Source organism: Aspergillus clavatus, genomic scaffold (assembly GCF_000002715.2).
Source record: "Aspergillus clavatus NRRL 1 1099423829805 genomic scaffold, whole genome shotgun sequence".
NCBI classification, from domain to species: Eukaryota; Fungi; Ascomycota; class Eurotiomycetes; order Eurotiales; family Aspergillaceae; genus Aspergillus; species Aspergillus clavatus.
Genome location: NW_001517094.1, coordinates 1,691,629 through 1,712,038, shown reverse-complemented (window position 1 = coordinate 1,712,038; position 20,410 = coordinate 1,691,629). Strand labels below are relative to the sequence as shown.

The 20,410-nt window shown below is 51.5% G+C and overlaps 8 protein-coding genes and 1 non-coding gene across 9 annotated transcripts, besides 3 other annotated features; 6 read left to right on the top strand and 3 right to left on the bottom strand.

The window, feature by feature from the left end:
* Positions 1-845: 845 nt before the first annotated feature.
* ACLA_023860 (putative nucleoside hydrolase) lies at positions 846-2,404 on the top strand (the record flags this gene model as incomplete). Its single annotated transcript, XM_001269096.1, has 6 exons — positions 846-881; positions 938-1,041; positions 1,096-1,265; positions 1,329-1,363; positions 1,421-1,717; positions 1,781-2,404. 6 exons carry the CDS (start codon positions 846-848, stop codon positions 2,402-2,404), a joined length of 1,266 nt encoding a protein of 421 aa, XP_001269097.1.
* A 351-nt stretch (positions 2,405-2,755) lies between these two features.
* ACLA_023850 (putative dUTP diphosphatase Dut) lies at positions 2,756-3,530 on the bottom strand (the record flags this gene model as incomplete). Its single annotated transcript, XM_001269095.1, is given in 2 exon segments — positions 2,756-3,017; positions 3,037-3,530. 2 exon segments carry the CDS (start codon positions 3,528-3,530, stop codon positions 2,756-2,758), a joined length of 756 nt encoding a protein of 251 aa, XP_001269096.1.
* A 903-nt stretch (positions 3,531-4,433) lies between these two features.
* On the top strand, positions 4,434-5,856 carry ACLA_023840 (putative lipase/esterase; the record flags this gene model as incomplete). The annotated part of the gene is made up of 4 exons (XM_001269094.1): positions 4,434-4,704; positions 4,760-5,191; positions 5,277-5,461; positions 5,800-5,856. 4 exons carry the CDS (start codon positions 4,434-4,436, stop codon positions 5,854-5,856), a joined length of 945 nt encoding a protein of 314 aa, XP_001269095.1.
* Positions 5,857-6,387: 531 nt separating this feature from the next.
* Positions 6,388-6,425: a microsatellite.
* Positions 6,389-6,425: a microsatellite.
* Positions 6,426-7,209: 784 nt separating this feature from the next.
* ACLA_023830 (basic helix-loop-helix domain-containing protein) lies at positions 7,210-8,455 on the top strand (the record flags this gene model as incomplete). The annotated part of the gene is made up of 2 exons (XM_001269093.1): positions 7,210-7,791; positions 7,853-8,455. The coding sequence occupies 2 exons, from the start codon at positions 7,210-7,212 to the stop codon at positions 8,453-8,455; spliced, it is 1,185 nt and encodes a 394-aa protein (XP_001269094.1).
* A 425-nt stretch (positions 8,456-8,880) lies between these two features.
* Positions 8,881-8,913: a microsatellite.
* Positions 8,914-10,741: 1,828 nt separating this feature from the next.
* ACLA_023820 (uncharacterized protein) lies at positions 10,742-11,068 on the top strand (the record flags this gene model as incomplete). Its single annotated transcript, XM_001269092.1, has 1 exon — positions 10,742-11,068. One exon carries the CDS (start codon positions 10,742-10,744, stop codon positions 11,066-11,068), a length of 327 nt encoding a protein of 108 aa, XP_001269093.1.
* Positions 11,069-11,457: 389 nt separating this feature from the next.
* Positions 11,458-11,546, top strand: ACLA_023810. Its single transcript has one exon. It is a non-coding gene; the product is annotated as a tRNA-Pro (tRNA).
* A 582-nt stretch (positions 11,547-12,128) lies between these two features.
* On the top strand, positions 12,129-14,502 carry ACLA_023800 (uncharacterized protein; the record flags this gene model as incomplete). The annotated part of the gene is made up of 2 exons (XM_001269091.1): positions 12,129-12,159; positions 12,245-14,502. 2 exons carry the CDS (start codon positions 12,129-12,131, stop codon positions 14,500-14,502), a joined length of 2,289 nt encoding a protein of 762 aa, XP_001269092.1.
* A 32-nt stretch (positions 14,503-14,534) lies between these two features.
* On the bottom strand, positions 14,535-16,241 carry ACLA_023790 (allantoate permease family MFS transporter; the record flags this gene model as incomplete). Its single annotated transcript, XM_001269090.1, has 5 exons — positions 14,535-15,177; positions 15,256-15,527; positions 15,583-15,683; positions 15,743-15,838; positions 15,887-16,241. The coding sequence occupies 5 exons, from the start codon at positions 16,239-16,241 to the stop codon at positions 14,535-14,537; spliced, it is 1,467 nt and encodes a 488-aa protein (XP_001269091.1).
* A 1,351-nt stretch (positions 16,242-17,592) lies between these two features.
* Positions 17,593-19,359, bottom strand: ACLA_023780 (putative MFS sugar transporter; the record flags this gene model as incomplete). Its single annotated transcript, XM_001269089.1, has 5 exons — positions 17,593-17,981; positions 18,036-18,556; positions 18,616-18,853; positions 18,919-19,259; positions 19,322-19,359. The coding sequence occupies 5 exons, from the start codon at positions 19,357-19,359 to the stop codon at positions 17,593-17,595; spliced, it is 1,527 nt and encodes a 508-aa protein (XP_001269090.1).
* Positions 19,360-20,410: the final 1,051 nt, after the last annotated feature.

Genomic DNA, 20,410 nt, shown 5'->3' with positions numbered 1-20,410 from the left:
TTTCTGTTACACTAAGAACAGGCCACGTTGATATTGAGAGCAACAATGTCCAAACTCCCAGTATTATTTTCAGCGAAGAGGCAAGAACCATAACACATCAATAGCTAGATACTTAGCCCTCCTGAATCGTATTTTTGGAAAGGACTTGCTGTCCCTTACGGCGTACAGAGAGTCATTGGCGGCCATCACTGCCACGAGGGACTCGGAAGACCTTTCCTGTTGCTTGGAATGTAGCCGTACTTATTCTCTTCATTTTCATTAGATATACTAGGTCATTTTTGAACTTCAATTACTCTTGAAGAATGTACGGGTTACGAGATCACAGATGGGTTCCTGGTTGAATTTTGGTAGTTGAAGCATGGTGGACTATTGATTGCCTGAATTATCAGGAGTCAAACTGGCTGATGTACAGCATAGCACAGCATAGCATTACTGTCATAAATTGAGCATTATTATTATTAAACAGCCAAGTTGGAACCCATTCGGATCAAATCTCTTAGCAAAAGGAACCTTGATAAACCTTGTATCAGTTACCTAACAATATCATCGTCAAATACTACTATCTCCTCCGTATGTAACCTCATCAAGGCGTCCCTATCACTCTAGTTACGGAGGACTCCGTGGAGTCTAAACACACAAAGACAGATAATCATCCAGCTTGCGACTTGGGGCATGGTGGGGAACAATGATAACAGAGCCAAGACTCATGCTTCGATCACCATCCCACTTCGCCTTCTGAACCAACTCCCTCAATCTCATCAGAACGTATTTGTTTGGGACTTTTCTTTTTCCCTCGAGCATTGACAAGTTGAGACAAGCTTTTCTGAATCGCATATAGATAGATCATGGCGCCCAAGAAAATCATCATCGACACCGATCCCGTATGTTGACTCACCCCCGCCATAGTCCATCGCATACAGCCTCTAATGTCCAACAGGGCATCGATGATATCCTTGCGCTTCTTCTAGCTTTATCCGCGGATCCAGAGGAGGTAGAAATTCTGCTCATCTCTTTGACTTTCGGTAATATCGAAGTAAGAAGGTTAGCAACTATTTCCGCTCTGACGTACGCATTCAGATTGCTGACTCCACCAAGCTGTCTTCGCAATGTCGTCTCTATGTTCCATGTTCTGGAGCGAGAGATGCAATGGCGTCGGGAACAGGGTCGGCCAGAAGGTTTTGGAGCCCTGCGCGCCTGTCGACCAGTCGTCGCTGTGGGAGCCGAGGATCCTTTAGGGGACCAAAAGATGCTGGCGGACTACTTTCGTATGCGGGTCTCTACTCCATGCTCCAGGTTATCACAGGACTAACTTTCTTTGCGTGATACAGACGGAACAGACGGTCTGGGAGGTATCCATGCTAGCGTATGTTGGACCATTTTTGTCTCATATACCCTTTCACTGGAAGCTAATGCGTTGCAGCACCCGCACTTTACACCCAAGGAAACCTGGGAACATCTCTTCGACCCCTCCGCAGATCCCACTGTGATTCAGTCCGTCCCCACCGGGGATGCGGCGCATCAGTCTTTCATCGCCTCCAAGCGTCCCGCCCACGAGGAGATCCTTCGTGTCCTTCGCGAAAATGACCCAGAAACGGTGACCCTCGTTGCTGTAGGCCCTCTGACCAACCTGGCCCTGGCCTCTGCGGAAGACCCAGAAACGTTCCTTCGAGTCAAGGAGGTGGTTGTCATGGGAGGAGCGGTCGACCAACCAGGCAATGTATGTCAACCATCCCACATTTCCTCCAATATAATCGTTCGCATCGATTGACACAAAAGACAGGTCACACCCGTAGCTGAGTTTAACGCATACGCAGACGCATTTGCAGCAGCACGAGTCTTCGCCCTCACATCCCCTACCCCCAAAACCACAATACCCTCAGGCACCGTTTTACCTTCTTACCCCCCCACCCTCAGCAAGCAGCTCACCCTCCGACTATTCCCTCTCGACATCACCCTGCGCCATGGGATGACTCGTGGCCAATTCCGGCAAGCCTCTACCGCCCTCGTTGAGGCCGGCTCCCCGCTCGCCGAATGGGTCTCGGCATTCATGGCGCACACCTTCCAGACCATCGAACGTCTCCACGTAAACCAGGTCGGCGACGCTGTCGATCTCAGTCTGCACGACCCCGTCTGCGTTTGGTACGCCCTGACCGCGGACAACGAGGGCTGGAAGCCTGCCGGTGCCTCCCCCGAGGATATCCGGGTCGAAACAACCGGGCAGTGGACCCGGGGCGCATGCATCGTGGACCGACGCCACCGGCACCGCATTGACGGTGACGAGGAGAGCTCCAGTGACCACGGTCATTGGTTGAGTGTGCGTGCTGGAAACCGGATTTGGAGGATGCATGATTCGCCGGAGGAGAAGAACTTTGGAGCAATTCTCCTGGAGAGGATATTCCACTGATTTTTCTTTCTTGGGAATTTGGAACGAGGTGCATGGATTCATGAACGCAATTGATTGCTATATAGACTCGCAATGATAGACTCGAGACTGGTATTAGCTGGAATTACCTGCATCTCTATGATCCGTCATAGATCGTAAGAATCGCAATTTATCGCGTTCTGCGCTTCATTCTTGAACTCACCTTACCCTACTACCCCTGCTCGGGTCTTCTCTACGCGAAGGCAGTCGTCGGTTCCTCTGTAATCTTCTCCTGTCTAGTTTTCATACATTCACTCAATAATCACAAAAACTCAGCCATGCCGCCACGAACCTCACCGCTCACAGTGAACCAGAACCTCCTAACCGTGTAGTTTAGTGGATGTCGCTCTTGGCCAGACCAGCAGCCAGGATGTCATGATAGGTGATCTCGCTGCTGCTGTTGAAACCAGACATGGTTGGGACGGGGAGCAGAGCAAGTTTGCACTGGAGTAATCTGCCGCCGCGGCAAGACGGGCGACGAGCATGCCAGAAATAATGACCATAGAGAACCATGCCCCCTTTTGCTCGGGGGCCGGCAAGCTTGCAGATAGAGCAGAGTGCACAAAACCCCATCACATCACATTCTCGTCCTCCCCTGGTACACCCCATTATACCCCTCCACGGGTTCGGCCATCTGCTGAAACACAAACTGCGCCAGCCGCGCAGAGGGATAAACCCTCAGCCCCGCCGGGTTAAGAACCTGCATCAGCGCGCCAACAGCACCAACATACCCACTATCCATCACGCCGGCACTCACCAGCACCCCGGACCGGAAGAGCGAGCTGCGCACGAAGATCTGGCCCATGAGATCAAGGGGCACCGCGACAGTCTCGTTGAATTCGACAAGGTAAGAGCCTTGCGGGAGGTCGAGGAAGCTCTGCTTTTGTGGATCGGCGGTACCACCGGTATCGCCTGGCGAGGAGAAGGGGATCTCCTTGGTGGACGCAGTCTGACGAAGGTGGTTGTCCAAGTCAATTGTGCCTGGCGAAGTCCATGCCAGGACTCGTTTCAGGGTCAGATCGATGCCGCAGGGTTGGACCTGCAGAGCCGGAGATCGAACATTCCGGATAATAGACTTGGTAAGGAGAGTGCGGCCAGGGATGATCATGGCTGGCTTTGGGATAATCGACGGCTATCTAGATATCCGGAGTAGATAGAGGAAGTAATTATGTGTCTGGGTAGTAACCTAGGCAACACTCTGTTTCGTACCCTCATCAAGTCCCCCGTGGTCTCAACCTAAGTACTCTCAGGCATCAGCGACTCGGGCCGTCCTAGCCCATTTATAATGATTCGGTTGGAGCTACACGGCGGCTGTGGTTTCGATATCAAGGGCTCATTCTAAGAGCTTGTTTCGTGGTTGGCGTTTGACTTCCGTCGGGTCAACATGTCCAGTGCCGCCTTAGTATAAGACTATGGGGTTTTGAGATGAAGATCCTGAGATGGAATGAGATATAAGGGGCACTTCAACAGGCCTTCGTAGATTTTTCTTATTAGCCATCACAAGTGAACAGACTAGACAGAATAGACATTAAGTGCTTCCGTTCAAGATCACAGTTATTTTTTGACTCTATTCTATGATGACCCGTATAAGATGGTCGACAAGCTATCTTTCGTTGAATCTTGCCCGTGGAAACAACGTATATAGGAATATACGCCTGATAATTTATCGAGTTAGTGATGGATTTTAACTCGCCTCCTAGGCTAAAGCAGCGCCATTTTACTGATGTGGTTTCTTTAAACCCATATGAAAGTGCAGTCGGTGCGACAAGAAGCTCGAAAGGTGAGGATTGAGGTTTCTCTTGACCTCTATTTCTTCAATCAGATCAGTGAAGAGCATTAACGCACTAAGACGGGATTGGAAGCATCACCGGAATACGAGAATGATTTCCATGATGCCTAGAATCCGCAATACAAATATGAATATGAGTTCTTCGTGCCTTGTCAAGTCTCTATGACCAGAGACTTCTCACCATCATCGACTGCAGCTATCAGATAATCACAGGTTGTTCTGATGCCGTCACTCCACCCCGAATGGAGCGCGTTTCTCGCACTCAATCCCACCACCAGCCATGACGAGAACGGTAGAAATGAGCAGTTCCTCTCTTCCCCGGAAAACCACGCACTCGCTTCGCAAGTGTCAAGCTTTGATACGACTGTCCCCGCTAGGGACAATCATCCCATCCCCATTCGCATCTACACTCCCCGAGACCACTCACCTGAGACGATCGTCATATTCTACCACTCGGGGGGCTTTGTGGTAGGATCTCTGGACACCGAAGACAGTACTGATACAAGCCCCTGTATTTTCAAACAGCCCCAACTGACCCTTCTCAAAAGTCTCATGTAGGCACATGGCCCTTGGGGGCCCCAGCACAGTCATCAGCGTTAACTATCGGCTCAGCCCGGCGCATCAATATCCGGTCCCAACCAATGATGGCTGGGATGCGTTTGAGTACATACTCCTAAGCAGTCTTTCCACCATTGTGCAAAACCATCGCGTTCCCGTCAAGGTGGTGATCAGCGGAACCTCGTCGGGCGGACAGCTCGCCGCCATCGTCTCGCAGAAAGCACGAGACTGGCTGCAAGGTCCGGAGAATGCAGCCTCTGCGGCGAACATTGTTCTGTGCGGAGTCCTGCTCCGAGCACCGGTGACGGTCCGTGGCGCGGAGCCTGCGTGTATTCCACCGCTCTTCAGGGATCTACATCAGTCCTGGACTGAGGAGCTGGAGACTCAGAGACTGGATCGAGCGGGCATGGCAGAAAATCACGGTATGTCTTTATGCGCTACCGACTGAGAGCATGATTAATTCCAGATCCGCGGTGGATTTTTCAGCCAGCTCACGCTTTTCTGTAGATGCCCTCGGGGTTCCTTGTGCCGAAAGAACTCGGCCTGAGGCATACCCTCTCTGGGGCCGGTTTGACGGGCTGCCGAAGACGTATATCCAGGTGTGCGATGTCGATATCCTCCGTGACGATGCTGTGTGCTATGCGCGAGGTCTACGGGACGCGGGGGTAAAAGTGCGTCTGTCCACGTACACGGTATGTCTTCTACAGTCCTTGTTCCTAGAGATACATCTGACAAGAGTTCAAGTCGCTACCCCACATCTTCTGGGTCTATGCCCCGCAGTTGGCGGTTTCGAGACAAGCCCAAGTAGACTGTGTCAACGGGTTGAGGTGGCTTTTAGGGTCGGAAGAAGTTACAGATGCGGATTTGTAACTACCTAGACATGCCGGTGCAATGAGCAGGCAAAAAAAAAAAACTCCATATTTTCGTGGTTGAAGGACCACTCAAAGGTTGTCTCCGAGAAGTCCCTTGAGGGTGAAGGATTGCCTTTCATTTCTCTGCAATGAGAATGAGTGGCGATGCACCACTGCAGAGGGCGGAACTACTGACACTTAAGGAGACGTCTAGTAGTACCGACGAGGCTAGCTAGACTTTGTGCTGTGCATCTCAGTTTCATGGTCCCGGACAGCGTCAGTAAAGTAAGGGCTTGCCAGTCTGGAATGCCATGGAGGTTCTTGTAACTAGAAATATGCAGATGAATAATTCCAACGGTTGCCAACACAGGTTCACTTACCAATTAGAGCACCAGGGTAAGGCGCTTGTGATGATCGTCTTTTCCGGGTTATCCATGTCACTGCGGGAGAATTTCAAGCCTGGCGGTAGACTGGCATTGTGTTATGTTTATGCAAGGATAACATCGGCGCAGATCTGATCTCCATTGCTATAGGCAGTTGTCACGTAGAGGTTCCTGCGTGGTTATTTGGACTGCTCAGAGTGTTAACCGCTCCTTTCTGCCGAAAATGAAGCTTTTCAGTCGATCAACGTTACCTCCTACTCAAAAGATCTCACAGAGCAACGAGGAACACATCCGGGAAACATCATCAATCAGAGATCAAGGTACCCAAGGGCTTCATCGACAAGCAGGGGTATGTTTGAAGTATGAATGGGGATGATCCACGTTGTCAGTCAGTCAGTCAGTCAGTCAGTCAGTCAGTCAGTTCACACCCATCAACGTCGTCAACGCACGCACGAGCCCTGGAGTGGTGGACGAGATGGACTCAACCTGGAGTACGTAAGCAGAGGGAAAGTCTCGTGCCTCGACAACCAATGGGGAGGGATATGTGGCCAATCAGGGCGGGAGAAGCAACCGCGTGGGCTACCCAAGCACGCGACACCGACTCTGGATGTTGCTTCTGGATGGGCAAAACGCTGTTCTCTAGTGCTTGGTGCTAGATAGACTGACTAACTAGGTAGTCTGTGCTGCTCACGCTCTCCCCGAGTGACGCTTTCAATCGCCCATCGTCCACTCCAGATTCCCAAACTCTGCACATGCGAAATATCCTGATCGAATCAGATCCTCAGGAAGAGGCAGCACGCCTCTTCCTTCCGCTATCATTTCATCTCCGCCATGCTTCCGACTGGATCAAACCCGGCCAGGGGTCGACGGCACTCGAGCAGAGATCCTCTTAACTAGTTAGTGAGTTAGTTATTTAGTACCAGTAATGAAGGTCCAGAGTAAACTTTCTCTTATCTACCTTACACTGCAGACTCATCATATTTATCCAGTTGCTGCTGCTTTTCTTCCTCCCTCTCTCTCTCTCTCTGTCTCATTCACATTTCCTATCCTCACACCCCCGATCTCAACTCCTCCTGTACCCGGATCATCCCGGTCGTTGTCCTACTCAGCGGTTATCATCAGGTCAATTCAGACTATTTGATCGACCTATTTATCTCTATCTGTCTCTTTTGTGCACCATCACTGGTTTGGCTGCCTTCGCCCAGAATGTCCCGTTCACGTCTACCTCCGACTCCCGCCATGTCTGGGGAGTTGATCATCAAGGAGCAGACTTTCACTGAAGGCGTAGATTCCTTTGCTCTGCCCCCGGCGGCCTTGAGTCCGTCAAAGATCGAAAGTGCGAGCAGAAGGTCGTCCAAGTCAGATTCATTGGCCTACTTCCCTGCATCTCCCACATCGCCCGAGCTTCTTGGTCTGGGCCGCAGCACCAATCCTCCCCGTCAGACCGGTACCAAGAGGTTACTCGAGGACTTCGATCTCCCGCCTCCGCCAACCAGAACCCGGAAGATCATCCAGATGAAACCCAAGACCCAGAGTCCGGTCAAGCCAGCTGCAACCGCCGGCAAACTTTCAACCAAGGAGAAGTCGAATAATGCCGCAACTCCCGCAAATTCGAAAAAGAAGCAACCCAGTGCGACCAGTGCGGCGGGTCGGAAGATTGCCAGAAAGACTGCGCACAGTCTGATCGAACGGCGACGGCGGTCGAAGATGAACGAGGAATTTGCGACCTTGAAAGATATGATCCCGGCGTGCCAAGGCCAGGATATGCACAAACTTGCCATTCTGCAGGTCAATGATTCCCTGTATTCAGTTGTCTTCATCACATATATCGCTGACTCTCACATCGCAGGCAAGCATTGAATATGTCAACTACCTGGAAAGGTGTATCCAGGATCTCAAAACTGCTGGTAGTCAACGCACGACAGCATCTCCATACCTACCTCCCGCACCACCCTCACCCACATCACCCGAGATGCTGAGTGGAGTTCCGAGTCAAATACACTCCGCGTCGGTATCTCCTGAGCTATCGCCCAGCCATGCTCATACCAACAACACATCCCCGGCCTTCTCTCCCCGCACTCGGATACCCTCTATCAGCACAGCCATAGAGTTCCTACCTGCCATCCTCCCCAGCCCAGCCTTGGGCCCTGTCCGCTTTAGCGAGGGTATCATCCACCCACCGCGCGGATCTTGGACGGTACCGTCGTCCACGGACACCTCACCAGTGCTCCAGCCCAGGTTCAGCAATGCTTCATCGGGATCCGACGCCGACATTGACCATGAAGCCTCCGCTGCTTTGCTGATGCTGAACAGAGATCGCCGTGGGACTGCCGGCTCCATTCAGGAGGGTCTTGCAAATTCCACATTGGATGCCCAAGAGAGTAGCAAAAGTCCATCAAAGAGTCCGCAGAAGAAGATGGGAATGAGCGTGAAGGATTTGTTGATTTCTTAGATTTTTGTTTTCCTATACTATTTCCGTGCTCCTCGGTGTCTGGTGTGGGGGTTAATGTGGGTCCAAAACGTACAGGCATGGCGTTTTACACCTTTTTTTTTAACGATAATGATATTGAAGTAGCATACCTACTACCGGATGGTACTTGAATTTATGACTATGACGAAGTTGTTTTGATTAAGTATACCAGTTCTACAAATGAAACCCGGCACTTCTACTGATCCCACACTCAATGACAAATCACCTTGGATAGTCTCATGTCAACATCAGTCATCGAAGCCATTGCATACATGTCTCAGCACTGTGCCAAAAAAAAAAAAACCAGTAGAAACTAGAAAGACTTTGCAAAAGAGCTCACTGCCGAGATATCCGCTTCTACTCCTACAACATCCATGCACATCCCATCCCACTCCAACGACCAGGGTAAAGGAGAAAAAAAAAAAAGAAAAGAAAAGAAACAGGGGTAACAACCCAAACAGTCATAAGTCAACCCTCAGACGCCCGTTTTCCTCCAGTGGCAACTGGCAAACCCTGCTGATGGGAGGGCGAGCAACGAATCAACCCCGGGATGGACAGACATGTAGCTGCACTGGAGAATTAAGTCGAAGCCCAAATCTCCCCCGTTACAGGCGTCTTCTCTGAACCCAGTTAATATTTTTTCTCTCTCTCTCTAATTGATGGGCTAGACTGTTCTATTTTGTGACTGACTTGACTGATTGGGACAGGCACATTATATAAAGGGGGGGTTGAAGAATCGTTATGTGAGAGGTTTTTTTTTTTTTTTTTTCTTCTCCTCTCTAAATCTTCGTTTGGGGGTTTGGCGCTGGAGGCGCTGCACGCGAACATATTTTTTTCTCCTCTGCACAATCGTCTGGACTGTCATGGCCAGTGAGTGGGTAAGTGTCTTTGCAGATTTCTGGTCATGTTGTACTTGTACAGCGGTCCATGCTTGTTGACTGGAACAGTGTACATGTACACTACACTCCGTACACATGGGTATAATTGGGGCTGGATTTTCCCCGGGGGAGTTGTTGCTTATGGTTATTGATTGGGGAAGGGAGTCAGTAGAGTGTAGAACACATTTGGTGATGTCGATCATTATTGCAAGGCGTGTATCTAGTGATAAATAAGTTCGTTGTGCCAACTGCCAAGCAGTCATGAATGCTGACTCCACTCTTTTAAGACTGTCGAGTGTGGAGTGTGGGGAATGGGGGTATGGATCGTGGAACGATGAAGTATGGACAAGAGAATGTCTAACTCTACGGAGTAAATAATAACCATGGTCACGATGGAATTGCCCAGGTCTAGAAGGGCTAAACCAAGCCACGCCAAAAGCAATCATAACCTTGTTCTGATGGTTGGGAAACTTGGGTGCTGAGGTGATAGTCGTTTGCTTCAAGTCACTCGGGGTAGTTGCCACTGTGGGCGAGTACTCGGGAGATACTTCATGGACAGGTGAGAAATATCTGACTTGGGGGTGTTTGGACTTTGGAGAGATCACATGTAGTACAGGGATCTACGCCAAGTTGCTTGGTATGCATTGGGGGTCAAGTTGGTGATCTTGATTCTCTACAAAGGGTTATTTTCATGGTTCATACTTACTCATACTACCTAGTCCTTTTTATTTATACAGCACCATGAATCAAGTGATGTAAAGATTGAGCTGATTAAGCCAAAAGGCAGTTGGCAAGTGGCGTCGTTCAAGCCTAAGGTATCAAAGATTTTTAAGTAATCACTTCTAAGAAGTGAAGTCAAAGGGTAATACCCTTAAGTCTTAACACTATCGACCGAGTATCCACTAAACAACAATGACATGCCTGCCAAGTGGTCCAGTCCTGCCGTCATGCTGTACCAAATAACAATGGCACGATCAATCCAATGATGATTGCCAAGCGCATACACTGACGTCGCTGTTCCCCAATCCTCTCTCGGCACGTCTTGCCGTGGGACGGAACATATTCCCCTGTAACCCCTGCTGCTGCTACTTCACTTCTTTACTGTTAGCATCGTGATTGATAATGCGCCCTACTCCGAGGAGATCCCGAGTGAACGCCTCCCCGCACAGAGACGGACTGATCACTGAGTATTATTCTGGCTTCTGGTCCAGTGACTCTTGTCTATCTGACTTTCTCTTCAAGTACTTAATACTTATACAGCCCGTCTTGCCCACCGCCCCTCCTCCAACTCACCTCTTCTGAATCACTCTATACCTACCCGGGCCACCACCTATCTCTTCTTATCTTCAGTCGTTCTCGAGTGTCTCTTTCATCAGTCAAGACATACACAATGTCCAAATTTCGTTCACAGCGCAAGAAGAATGCCCGCCCCATCGCCTCGGAGGATCCTTGGAGAGTCGATGTCCCGTTCGGCCCCCCACCCATGTCCTCCTCCCCCAGTGGTCGCATTGGACGCATCCGCAACACACTCTCGAAACTATCACCGTCTGCCCGAGCCGAAAAGGAACTCCTGAAAGAGAAGAGCAAGTGCAAGGTGCCTCTGACGGAAAGAAACATCGACACTCTGGTCACGAGGCAGCTCTTTTCCGAAGCCTGCCATCCGCAACAACACACCGAGTTGCAGATATCCGCCTGGTTGGAGCGACTGGCATATTAAACGATCAAATTGGCTTTTGTATTTGGTGCAACAACCATCTTCTCTCTCTACACCGCACAAGTCCACGAGATATCCTCTGTCGCCAGCCTTGTGAATATCTTCGCTCGACGCGTCTTGTGCCTGATCACTCTTGAATAGGGTTACGTATGTGTGTGACCCGATAAAATCAAAGGCAGAACTGTTCCTCGCTATCAGAGTGGTTTGGTGATCGATGCACTCTCACACATCTTCTCTTGGCGCCAACGTCATCAACGCGAGGTACCACCGCCAAGTATGCAGGTCTCGATGCCGCCTATCCACTGCATGTCTACCACCACAACAATATTGAACCCCGCGAGCATCTCTGTAGTTTCACAGAGCGATAAATGAAAGTCTCATCAACAAGAGCGGCCCGGGTGGTCTAGTGGTATGATTCTCGCTTAGGGATTAACCCAAGCATATCTGCGAGAGGTCCCGCGTTCGATCCGCGGCTCGGGCCATTTCTTTTTCTTTTTTTCTTCTTGCGTTTGCTACGCTTGCCGTTAGTCGTTTTGCTTGCTTGTCACTTTTGCTGCGATAGATATACCCTACCTGTTTCGATAGAGCCTGTCTTTTGACAGGCATTGTGGCTTTAGCAAGGAGCTTTGGTGGTTCTTTGGCTTGAACGCTTGCAGCTTCGCTGCACTGTTCCATTAATATATTAATATGGAGGCTACCTTGAATAACGATGGAATTTATTAAGGCTTTGCTCTCTCTCTCCTTGCTTCTGTTATATATATATATATGTATGTGCATGTAGTCAAGTAGCTCTCTCCCCCTGTCATTATATATTCCTCCCCACCTCTAGCAAGATTATCCACGCACCACAAACACCCGAGATTTCTGAGGACTTGCTTTTCTTCTCAGTTCAGAATCCTGCCCCCCTTTTCTTCTTCTCTTTATCTCGAAAGATGGTCCAGTAACCCCAAGATTCTTGGAACTGTGTTCCCAAGCAGCAATTGCCCAACGGATTCCAAGCAGACCGTCCATACAGCCAGTGAGGGGTAACACAGCGACGCAGCCGTAGCTGGGAAGATTCAGAATGGCACGACCAAAAAAGGTGGCCGTTATCGGTGAGTTCTATCCATTCCAACATCCACGACACTTGAAACCAGCATCTGGTGACCCCGGACTGTCCAACTGACCTGATCCCTATAGGCGCTGGCCCCTCCGGCCTCGTTACCGCCAAAACACTCCTCCACCAGTTCCCGGAGGGCACCTTCGCCCCGACTATCTTCGAAAAGCGCCCCGAAATCGGCGGTCTATGGCCAGCACGACACGACCGCCGGTCCAGGAGCACAGTGAACCCACTGATGCGAACGAACCTGAGCCGGTTCACCGTGTCGTTTTCCGATCTCGCCTGGGAGTCGGTTGTCGGGGATGCCGTGCCCACGTTTCCGCGGGCGTGGCAGGTCGGTCTGTACCTGGAGAAGTACGCGGAGCGGTACCTGCCCGCTGAGGTGGTGAGATTGGGGCACGAGGTTGTGGGGGTTTCGCGGGCCAGAGTGGATGGGCGGCCGCGGTGGACTGTGCAGTGGAGGAGGCACGGCTACGAGGACGGAGTACAGGCCGATTCTGCGGGGGACTGTACAGTGGTGGGGTCCGAGGAGTTTGATTTCCTGGTTGTTGCGTCGGGCTACTTCGCTCGTCCGTACTGTCCGGATATCCCTGGGCTTGATGCCTTCGCGGACAGGACGATCCATAGCTTTGCGCTGCGCGACAGGGAGGATCTGGATGGTCTCGTTAACAGGGCTGGACCTGACGGTGGTAAGTTGGTGGTTATCGGGGGAAGTATGTCAGGAGCTGAGGCGGCTTCGGCTCTTGCCCTGCATGTTTCCTCTTCGCGAGCAGCTTCGGGGGCGGCGCAAGCGGACGTCCACCACGTATGTAGCAGGCCATTCTGGACTGTCCCAACTCACCTACCCCACACGCGAAAGGAGGACGCGGCGGACACGGGAACGGTTTCTCTACTGCCGCTCGATCTGGCCATGTATGATCTGGCGCGGCGTCCTCCAGGACCTGTTGAATATGCATTTGGCCCTGTCTCGTCCACGCAGGTTGCCAGAGTGAACGATTACTTCCACTCTGTGCTTGGGGGTGACTATGCGAGTATCGGGGTCTCGGACACCGGGGCTCATGACGATGGCGGAACACATCTACGGCCATCGTGGGTAGCCATCGGCAATGACTATGCCGAGTTCGTTCGATCGGGGATAATTAATCCCACATTTGGCCGGGTCTGCGCGGTACACCGCTCCTCGGAGAACCGCACGAGAATCGAGATCGAAGTACCAGGGAAGGACAGAGTATCGCTGGAGAATGTCGCGGGCATTATTCTTGCGACAGGGTTTACTCCGTTTGCCTCACTCGGTTTCCTTCCCGACGAAGTCCTCCAGATACTAGATTATTCTGCCAATGACTCGTTCTTCCCGCTCCTTTTAGATGGAAAGGGTACATCCCATGCGGAAATTCCAGACTTGGGATTTGTTGGCTTCTACAGAGGCCCGTACTGGGGCGTGATGGAGATGCAGGCTCGAAGTCTTGCAAAGAGCTGGGCCGAGGCCGACACAGAACATGGCATCGAATTCTCCACGGAACAGCTGGAAAGCAAAGCAACTGAAAGACAACGAGTCCGCGAGTATCGGCAGTCGGACCCAAATCTGCACCGGGGCCAGTTTCCCATGGGTGATTACACCGGGCTGATGGAATCCTTTGCTCGGGACTTGGGGATCTCTCGTGCTTCGTTGCTGGGCTTTGGGGAACGGGATGGCCCTGTTGTTCCTGCGCGGTATATCATGCGACGTGAAGGGAACGAAGAAGGGTTAGGGACTGCTGATGTGCAAATAACTTTGAATGCTATGAGCAATGTCCTTATCTCTCAGCCCGCCAGTGCTGGCTCAGCGATCTACATGGCAATCTTCCGGGCCCTTCACGGGGCATGGAGCTTGATGAGGACATCCTCAACGCACAAGGATCAGAGTACTGGCATTGCTACCTTTCACCCGCGGTATCCATCTGAGCCAGCTTATGAGGCTGAATACTTATATGAAGAAGCTGGAACAGACTCCATACAAGCTGTGTATCGGCTGGCTGAGAGTCCTGGCGATGCAAAAATTATTGTGAGCCCTGTTGATCGAAGCCAAAGTCAAGCCGTAGCCGCATTCTCGCATGCCTTGAGTGTAACGGAGCAAGAGTTCCAGTCCACCGAGGGGAAGTATTCTCTTCATGCCACTAGCACTGGCTTTGCGGGGTCTGATTCAAACCATTCGGACGCCAGCAACTGGAAGCACGACTATGTCTTCCGGTTTGATGGAGTCGCTATATCATCCTGGACATGCACTGTGTGGCGTCCATTGGAGCAGCTTAACCCTTATAAGGAGGATGAAACAGTTACAACGCTATATAGACGACTATAATATATTGGCGATAGACTATCAACTCCCCATCTCTAGTAAGTGAATCGGAACGAAGGATGATCATCGCCCAGGTTCTCCACTTCCTCCCTGGGCAACCCCAACCTCCAATCTCGCTTACCAGCGTTTCTCGCACGGTTCTCTCGCGCCAGGTACGCCAGGAACGAAGCACACGCAATCCCACAGACCCAGGTCATCCCCAGACTCACCCCGTACCCCGTGCGATACCGCGGCGCCTCCTCCTTAAAGAAGATATTACTCGCCACAAGTCCACCACAGTTTCCGAAACCAATCTGCATCGCGGACGCAATGGACTGCTTGTAATGGCCCGCCATGTTGTTGCTCAGCCAGCCCATCAGGATGGGCTGCGTGAGGTACCCACCGCCCGTGATGGCGAAGACGGCGAAGTAGCGCGCCGCAACGGGCACCGAGGCCTGGCAGAGCAGGATCACGTAGCCCATGGTGGCGATGAGACACCCGGCCAGGGTGAACAGGTACCGGTGGCGGAGCCGGTCGCTGACGTATGCGGCGGAGAGCGTGATGACCATGGCGACGCAGTAGACGGGGATACTCATGACCTGGGCGCGGACGGCGGTCCAGCCGAGCTGGTTGAGAATGGTCGGGGTGAAGAAAGAGACGGCGTAGCCGGTGTTGACGATGCCGAAGTACATGAGGGGTCTGCGGAGAATGTGTGAGTTAGCGTTTTGCTCTGGGGCCTGACGGTCAAAAGGTATACAGCGAGAGGAAAGGACAGACCCCAGGTAGATCTTCGGGTCTGCAAATGTGCGTTTCAAGGACTGCTTATCCAAACGGTTCATTCTCGCCTCGCCCTGGTCCTCAGCCAGGCGGCGGAGCAGCAGTGCTCTCTCCTCGCCGGTCAGGAACGTGGAAGCCTCAGGCCAGTCGACGACGATGAACTTGGCGATGACTGCGACGACGATGGTGGCGAGCCCCTCGATGATGAAGATCCAGCGCCAGCCGCTGTATCCGGCCACTCCGTCCATGTTGTTGATTGCATAGGCGAGGAGCTGCCATGACCATTAATTAGCAACTGGCGCAATAAAAAGGAAAAGAGAAATGTACCCCGCTGATTGCGCCAGCGCAAATACTAGCACTGAAGAAGACATTGAGTCGCCATTGCAGCTCATGACGACGGTAGTACATGTTGATCAGGTAGACGGATCCTTTTCCCCTTGTCAGCCAGACGGACCTCGTTATGAGCACTTATCCCAGGCATGCATACCCGGCATAAACCCCGACTCAAACAACCCGATCAACACCCTACACGCCACCAATCCCTGATAACTCTTCGTGACACCCTGGCAGACGGTCAAGATCCCTGTCCCCGTCAGCCCGACACCCCAGCATGAACGACCAAATCACCAACCCCAAGCAAACATAATCCCACTCAGCCACCACGACGGCTTCACCTTCTTCAGCACCATATTGCTCGGCACCTCGAACAGGATATACGGGATGAAGAACACAAACAGGGCGACGTTGTACTCATGCCCGGTCATGCCCAGGTCCTTCTCCAGCCCCATCAACCGCGCATTGCCGATATTGATGCGGTCCAGGAACGCAAACATGAACAGCAGCGTGAGGATGGGCACGACGTGCAGGTCGCATTTCCACAGGAGACGCTTCTCGAGTGCCTTGTCGTACTCGGTGGGCGTGGAGGATGCAGAAGCGGATTTGATGTCCTCGATGGTCGAGTGCGTGCAGTCATCCTTGTCGTCCATTGTCCGGGATACTTCACGCAGTAGTAAATCAGGATACTGTGTTGCAATTGAGAGTGCAGTTGCATATAGAAATAGAGACACATATCCCAGAGAAGTGGGAGGGATCGTCTTTATACAAATTCACCCCGTCTTCTATCTACTGCCATTCTCGAACAGAGAGTGCACCGCATGCATGCATACCGCAACCCCCGCATCTGCATCTGCGCGCTGTCCATCTTTGATTCCGCAGTGCGTTACCGAGTCATCGGCAATTCCGCCTGCCAAGAGGAAATCCTGGGGTTCAGATCACAAGGACAGGAGCACGGCGTGTCTCGAAGCCGTTCCTCACTAACTGATTAATGCCATAGTATAACCAGCTAGTGTACCATAAGCATCGTAGACACTACTAGATACCCGCCAGGAGTCTAACAGACTCTCCCACCCCAAACTCAAAACAAACATCCTCTTCGCCCGAAGCTTTTCGACCAGAACAAAACGCCACCAAACAGCAGCTTTTGCCTTTGCCCTTGAGGACGATTCCGTATTTGTTCGAGGTTTGAAAGGTCAAGGGGGTGGAGGGGGGGAAGTACGTTCTACCCAGTCAATCAAACACCAACAACAACCCAATCTCATGAACGAATCTGACCCCCAGCTCTGAGGTAATCTGAGTGTGAAGAAAAAAAAAAAGATAGCCGGACCACACCAATCAATTTATACACCATCAAGCTCCCACACCACCTATAAACATTAAACATGATGCTTAAGATTGCGTACGGGGAGGGGGGGGATCCACAACCCCAGACGGCTTCCCCCGGATTCCCAAGTGCGGACTGCGGAGCGATTCCACTGTGGGGAAAGACGCCCAACTCCCAAGTCCAACGGGGAATTTGACGCCCATGGGGGTCCCTGAACCCTTGTTGGGTGTTCGTGGGGGAGGGCGGAATGCTGGTTCCGCTTGTAGCTTAAATGGGAATCGATCAGTAGTGGTGTTGGGTTAGGTGGTGGTATGGGCATGAACCTAGTTCATGGATGGGTGTTTTTAGGTACTCGTTTGCTGTAGACTAGGAATGGGGCAGAGCAGAGTAGTGATTGAAAGCCTGGGAGGAGAGTCGGTCCTTCGAATGTTTCGTTGGGATTGATCTGGCCCGGTCTACTCCGTACGTGAGATTTAAAAGGGGCCTTGGGGTAGCAACAGTCGACCCATGCAAGCTTAGCCATCACACTGTGTCCATGAACTGTCGACTAATCTACTACAGGACTAGGAAAATGTTTGCAAGCATACATTCAATATTGCCATTGTCGTATATCAATACCAGATTGACCACTGATAAACATTAGCTGGGATATCACAATCCCATCATCACACCACTATCTACCGCCGTGTCTCCAGGTTCTCAATGGTCACCGCATCGAGCTTCTTGGGCTGGCTATCCAGACGCCTCGCCTTCTCTGCGACCATCATTTCTTCACCGTTGGTGACGTGGTTGGCACCGCCAAAGAGAGCGTCAATTTCCTCGAGAGGAACCTGCTTGGTCTCAGGGATAAAGAAGTATACGAAGATTGCCAGCAGGATGTTGATGCCCGCAAACATGTAGAAGGCATAGAAGCCGCAGTTCTTCAGGAAGATGGGGAAGAATTGCTGCACGATGGCGTTGGCGATGTTCTGAGTCTGGGAGGCCATACCCACGGCCTGAGCGCGGACGTTCATCGAGAACACTTCAGATGTCCAAATCCACACGGTGGCGCCCCAAGAGGGTTTGTCTGCAAATTGAAGTTAGCGGTGAAAAGTTGACCGCAGAGTGGGCAGGGACTTACAGAAGAAGATAAATAGGAAGAGTAAGAACACGATCGATATGCCGACTGGTTCTGTCTTTACTCCGTTTGGCGATGGTGTCTCCGTCTCAACAGCGGCCACGATAATCATACAGATACCCATACCGATGCCACCGACAATTAGAAGGAACTTCCGTCCAAAACGGTCGATGATCCACACAGCGTTCAACGTAAAGAGAATACCGCAGGTGGCATTGAGGGCGTTGATGAGAGCAATCTGACCGGCGCTGGGGAAGACCTTTTGATAGATCTTGGTTGAGTACGAGTTGAGAGAACCTTGCCCGGTGACCTGCTGGCCAGCGTTGATGACAAGGGCTAGAGCCATACGCTTGCGGAGGGACTTGTCCTTCCAGAGAGCACTGTAGTTGCTTGAGATAGCCTCTTTCTCGTACTCAAGGGCTTCGCGGATTCTCAACAACTCTTCCTCAACTTCCTCCTCAGTGTCTCGCACTCGGTGAAGAGCAGAACGCGCCTTTTCAATGTTGTTACCGTGTTGGATGAACCTAGAGTGCGTGTGTGAGTGATATGAAGGCACCGGTGTTGGGACTCGAATCTGTCTTACCATCGTGGAGAGCCAGGAATAGTTGGCAGAAGGATTAAGATCAAAGTCGGAACAAGAAGCTGGAAGATAACGACCATTTTCCAACCCCATTCGCCTAGTTTTCCCTTATGCTCCGTGCAGCCGTAGGCAACCCAGAAGCAGATGAATGATCCAACCGAGTAGAACATTTGCCAGAAGGTCATGATCTTTCCTCGAATCTCAGGTGGCGCCAGCTCGCCGATGTAGATAGGACCGGAAGCTATTCGTGAAATCCAATCAGAACCCTGAGCAACAACAAGCGAGAGTCGGACAGAAATAACTCACTCAAAGCGATACCCTGGCCGATGCCGATGATACACCGACCAGCAAGGAAACAAGCAAGGTTCCCTCGTGGGGCCCAGGCCTGCATGAAGGTGGAAGCAATCACCAGAATACAACCACTGGCCATACCAATCTTACGTCCAAGGTAGTCAGCAGTAGGACCTCCTAAGAAGAAGCTGCCGAAAATAGCGCCCACAGTGTAAGCTGTGTTGACGGTGCCGATCATGTTCTCGTTCGGTTCATTAAAGTATCGGTTCCAGTTTTTGGATCCCTGTACCGAGTTGTAGACAGACGCATCGTATCCATAAAGCACCATGCATGCTGCTGCAACAAGAGAGATGAACCTGAGGAGCGGCTCCTCGTCAATTGGCTATCCCCAGTTTCGGCGTACAGATATGGTACTTACCAGTTATAGCCTCTTTTGGAGAGGAATTTGGAAACCATTTTGGGCGGATCGTATAATGAACAAAGTAAGAAGTAAAGACAAGAGATGTATAACCCAGGGGCTCCAATCACGGAGTGTCCCCGTCCCTATCAGCGTGACTGTATAGGTTTTTGGGAATTTCTGCTCTGGATGTGAACAAGGACAATGGCTGGAATAAGACTTTGCCCAGAGGTCCCAAGAGACGGAGATATCCTCCTGAGAGATCGAGGAAAGGTGCTCTCCAAGAGAAAAGCAATCAAGCCAGAGTTCAACGCATTATATTATCATCTGCTCCGTAGAACATGCAACACTTAAGCCCATGGCTTTCATCCCGTGAACGCCAAAAGAGAAAGGCACCCTGGAACACTCCAATCAAAACCGGCAAGCTTGTCCCCCCTCCCCCCGGTGGCGCTACCGTTGCCCTTCATGCTTCGACAAGGGCTAGCTTTCATCTCCAGGTTTCTGAGTGGTGGGGTATCTGGGGTGAGCCGGAAGATGGGGACTCGGGGAGAGACTGAAGCTGCCGCATTCGATATAGCTCAGAGTCCCGAGTCAGCACTCAGCAGTGGATGGTTGTGGAGAAACCCCGGATTGGGATTTGAGGGATTTCTTGCCCGTTGATAAAGCATGCCTTAAGCTTTTCCACGAATCGGCGCCAGGCAGGATTCACGATCATGGGGAAAACCGAATCCACCAATGGAAGCTACTGGGACGAACCCGAAAATCCAGGCATCTAATCCCAGATACAGAGCCAGACGAAGCGAAAGACCAAGAATCAAAGTCATCTGCTCGCTTAGATTGAAATCTGGGGATTGATGATGACAGAGGAGCGAGAACTTTTAGAGTGTGGAGAAAGAACTTGAGAAGATGAAGTGATCGTGATCATGACTGGGATGTCACGAGCTGTCCACGTGAAAGAATCAAGGTAGATCTCCGTCCTCTTTCTCGTTTCCCCCAGGTAGGTTCCACATATCCACCTTTTCTCACCGATCTTGTTGACGGGAAGGCTCGCAGATTTAGGCAAATATACCCTTGACTGATTAGATCCCCGTCCTAAGTGCTCGAAGCTCG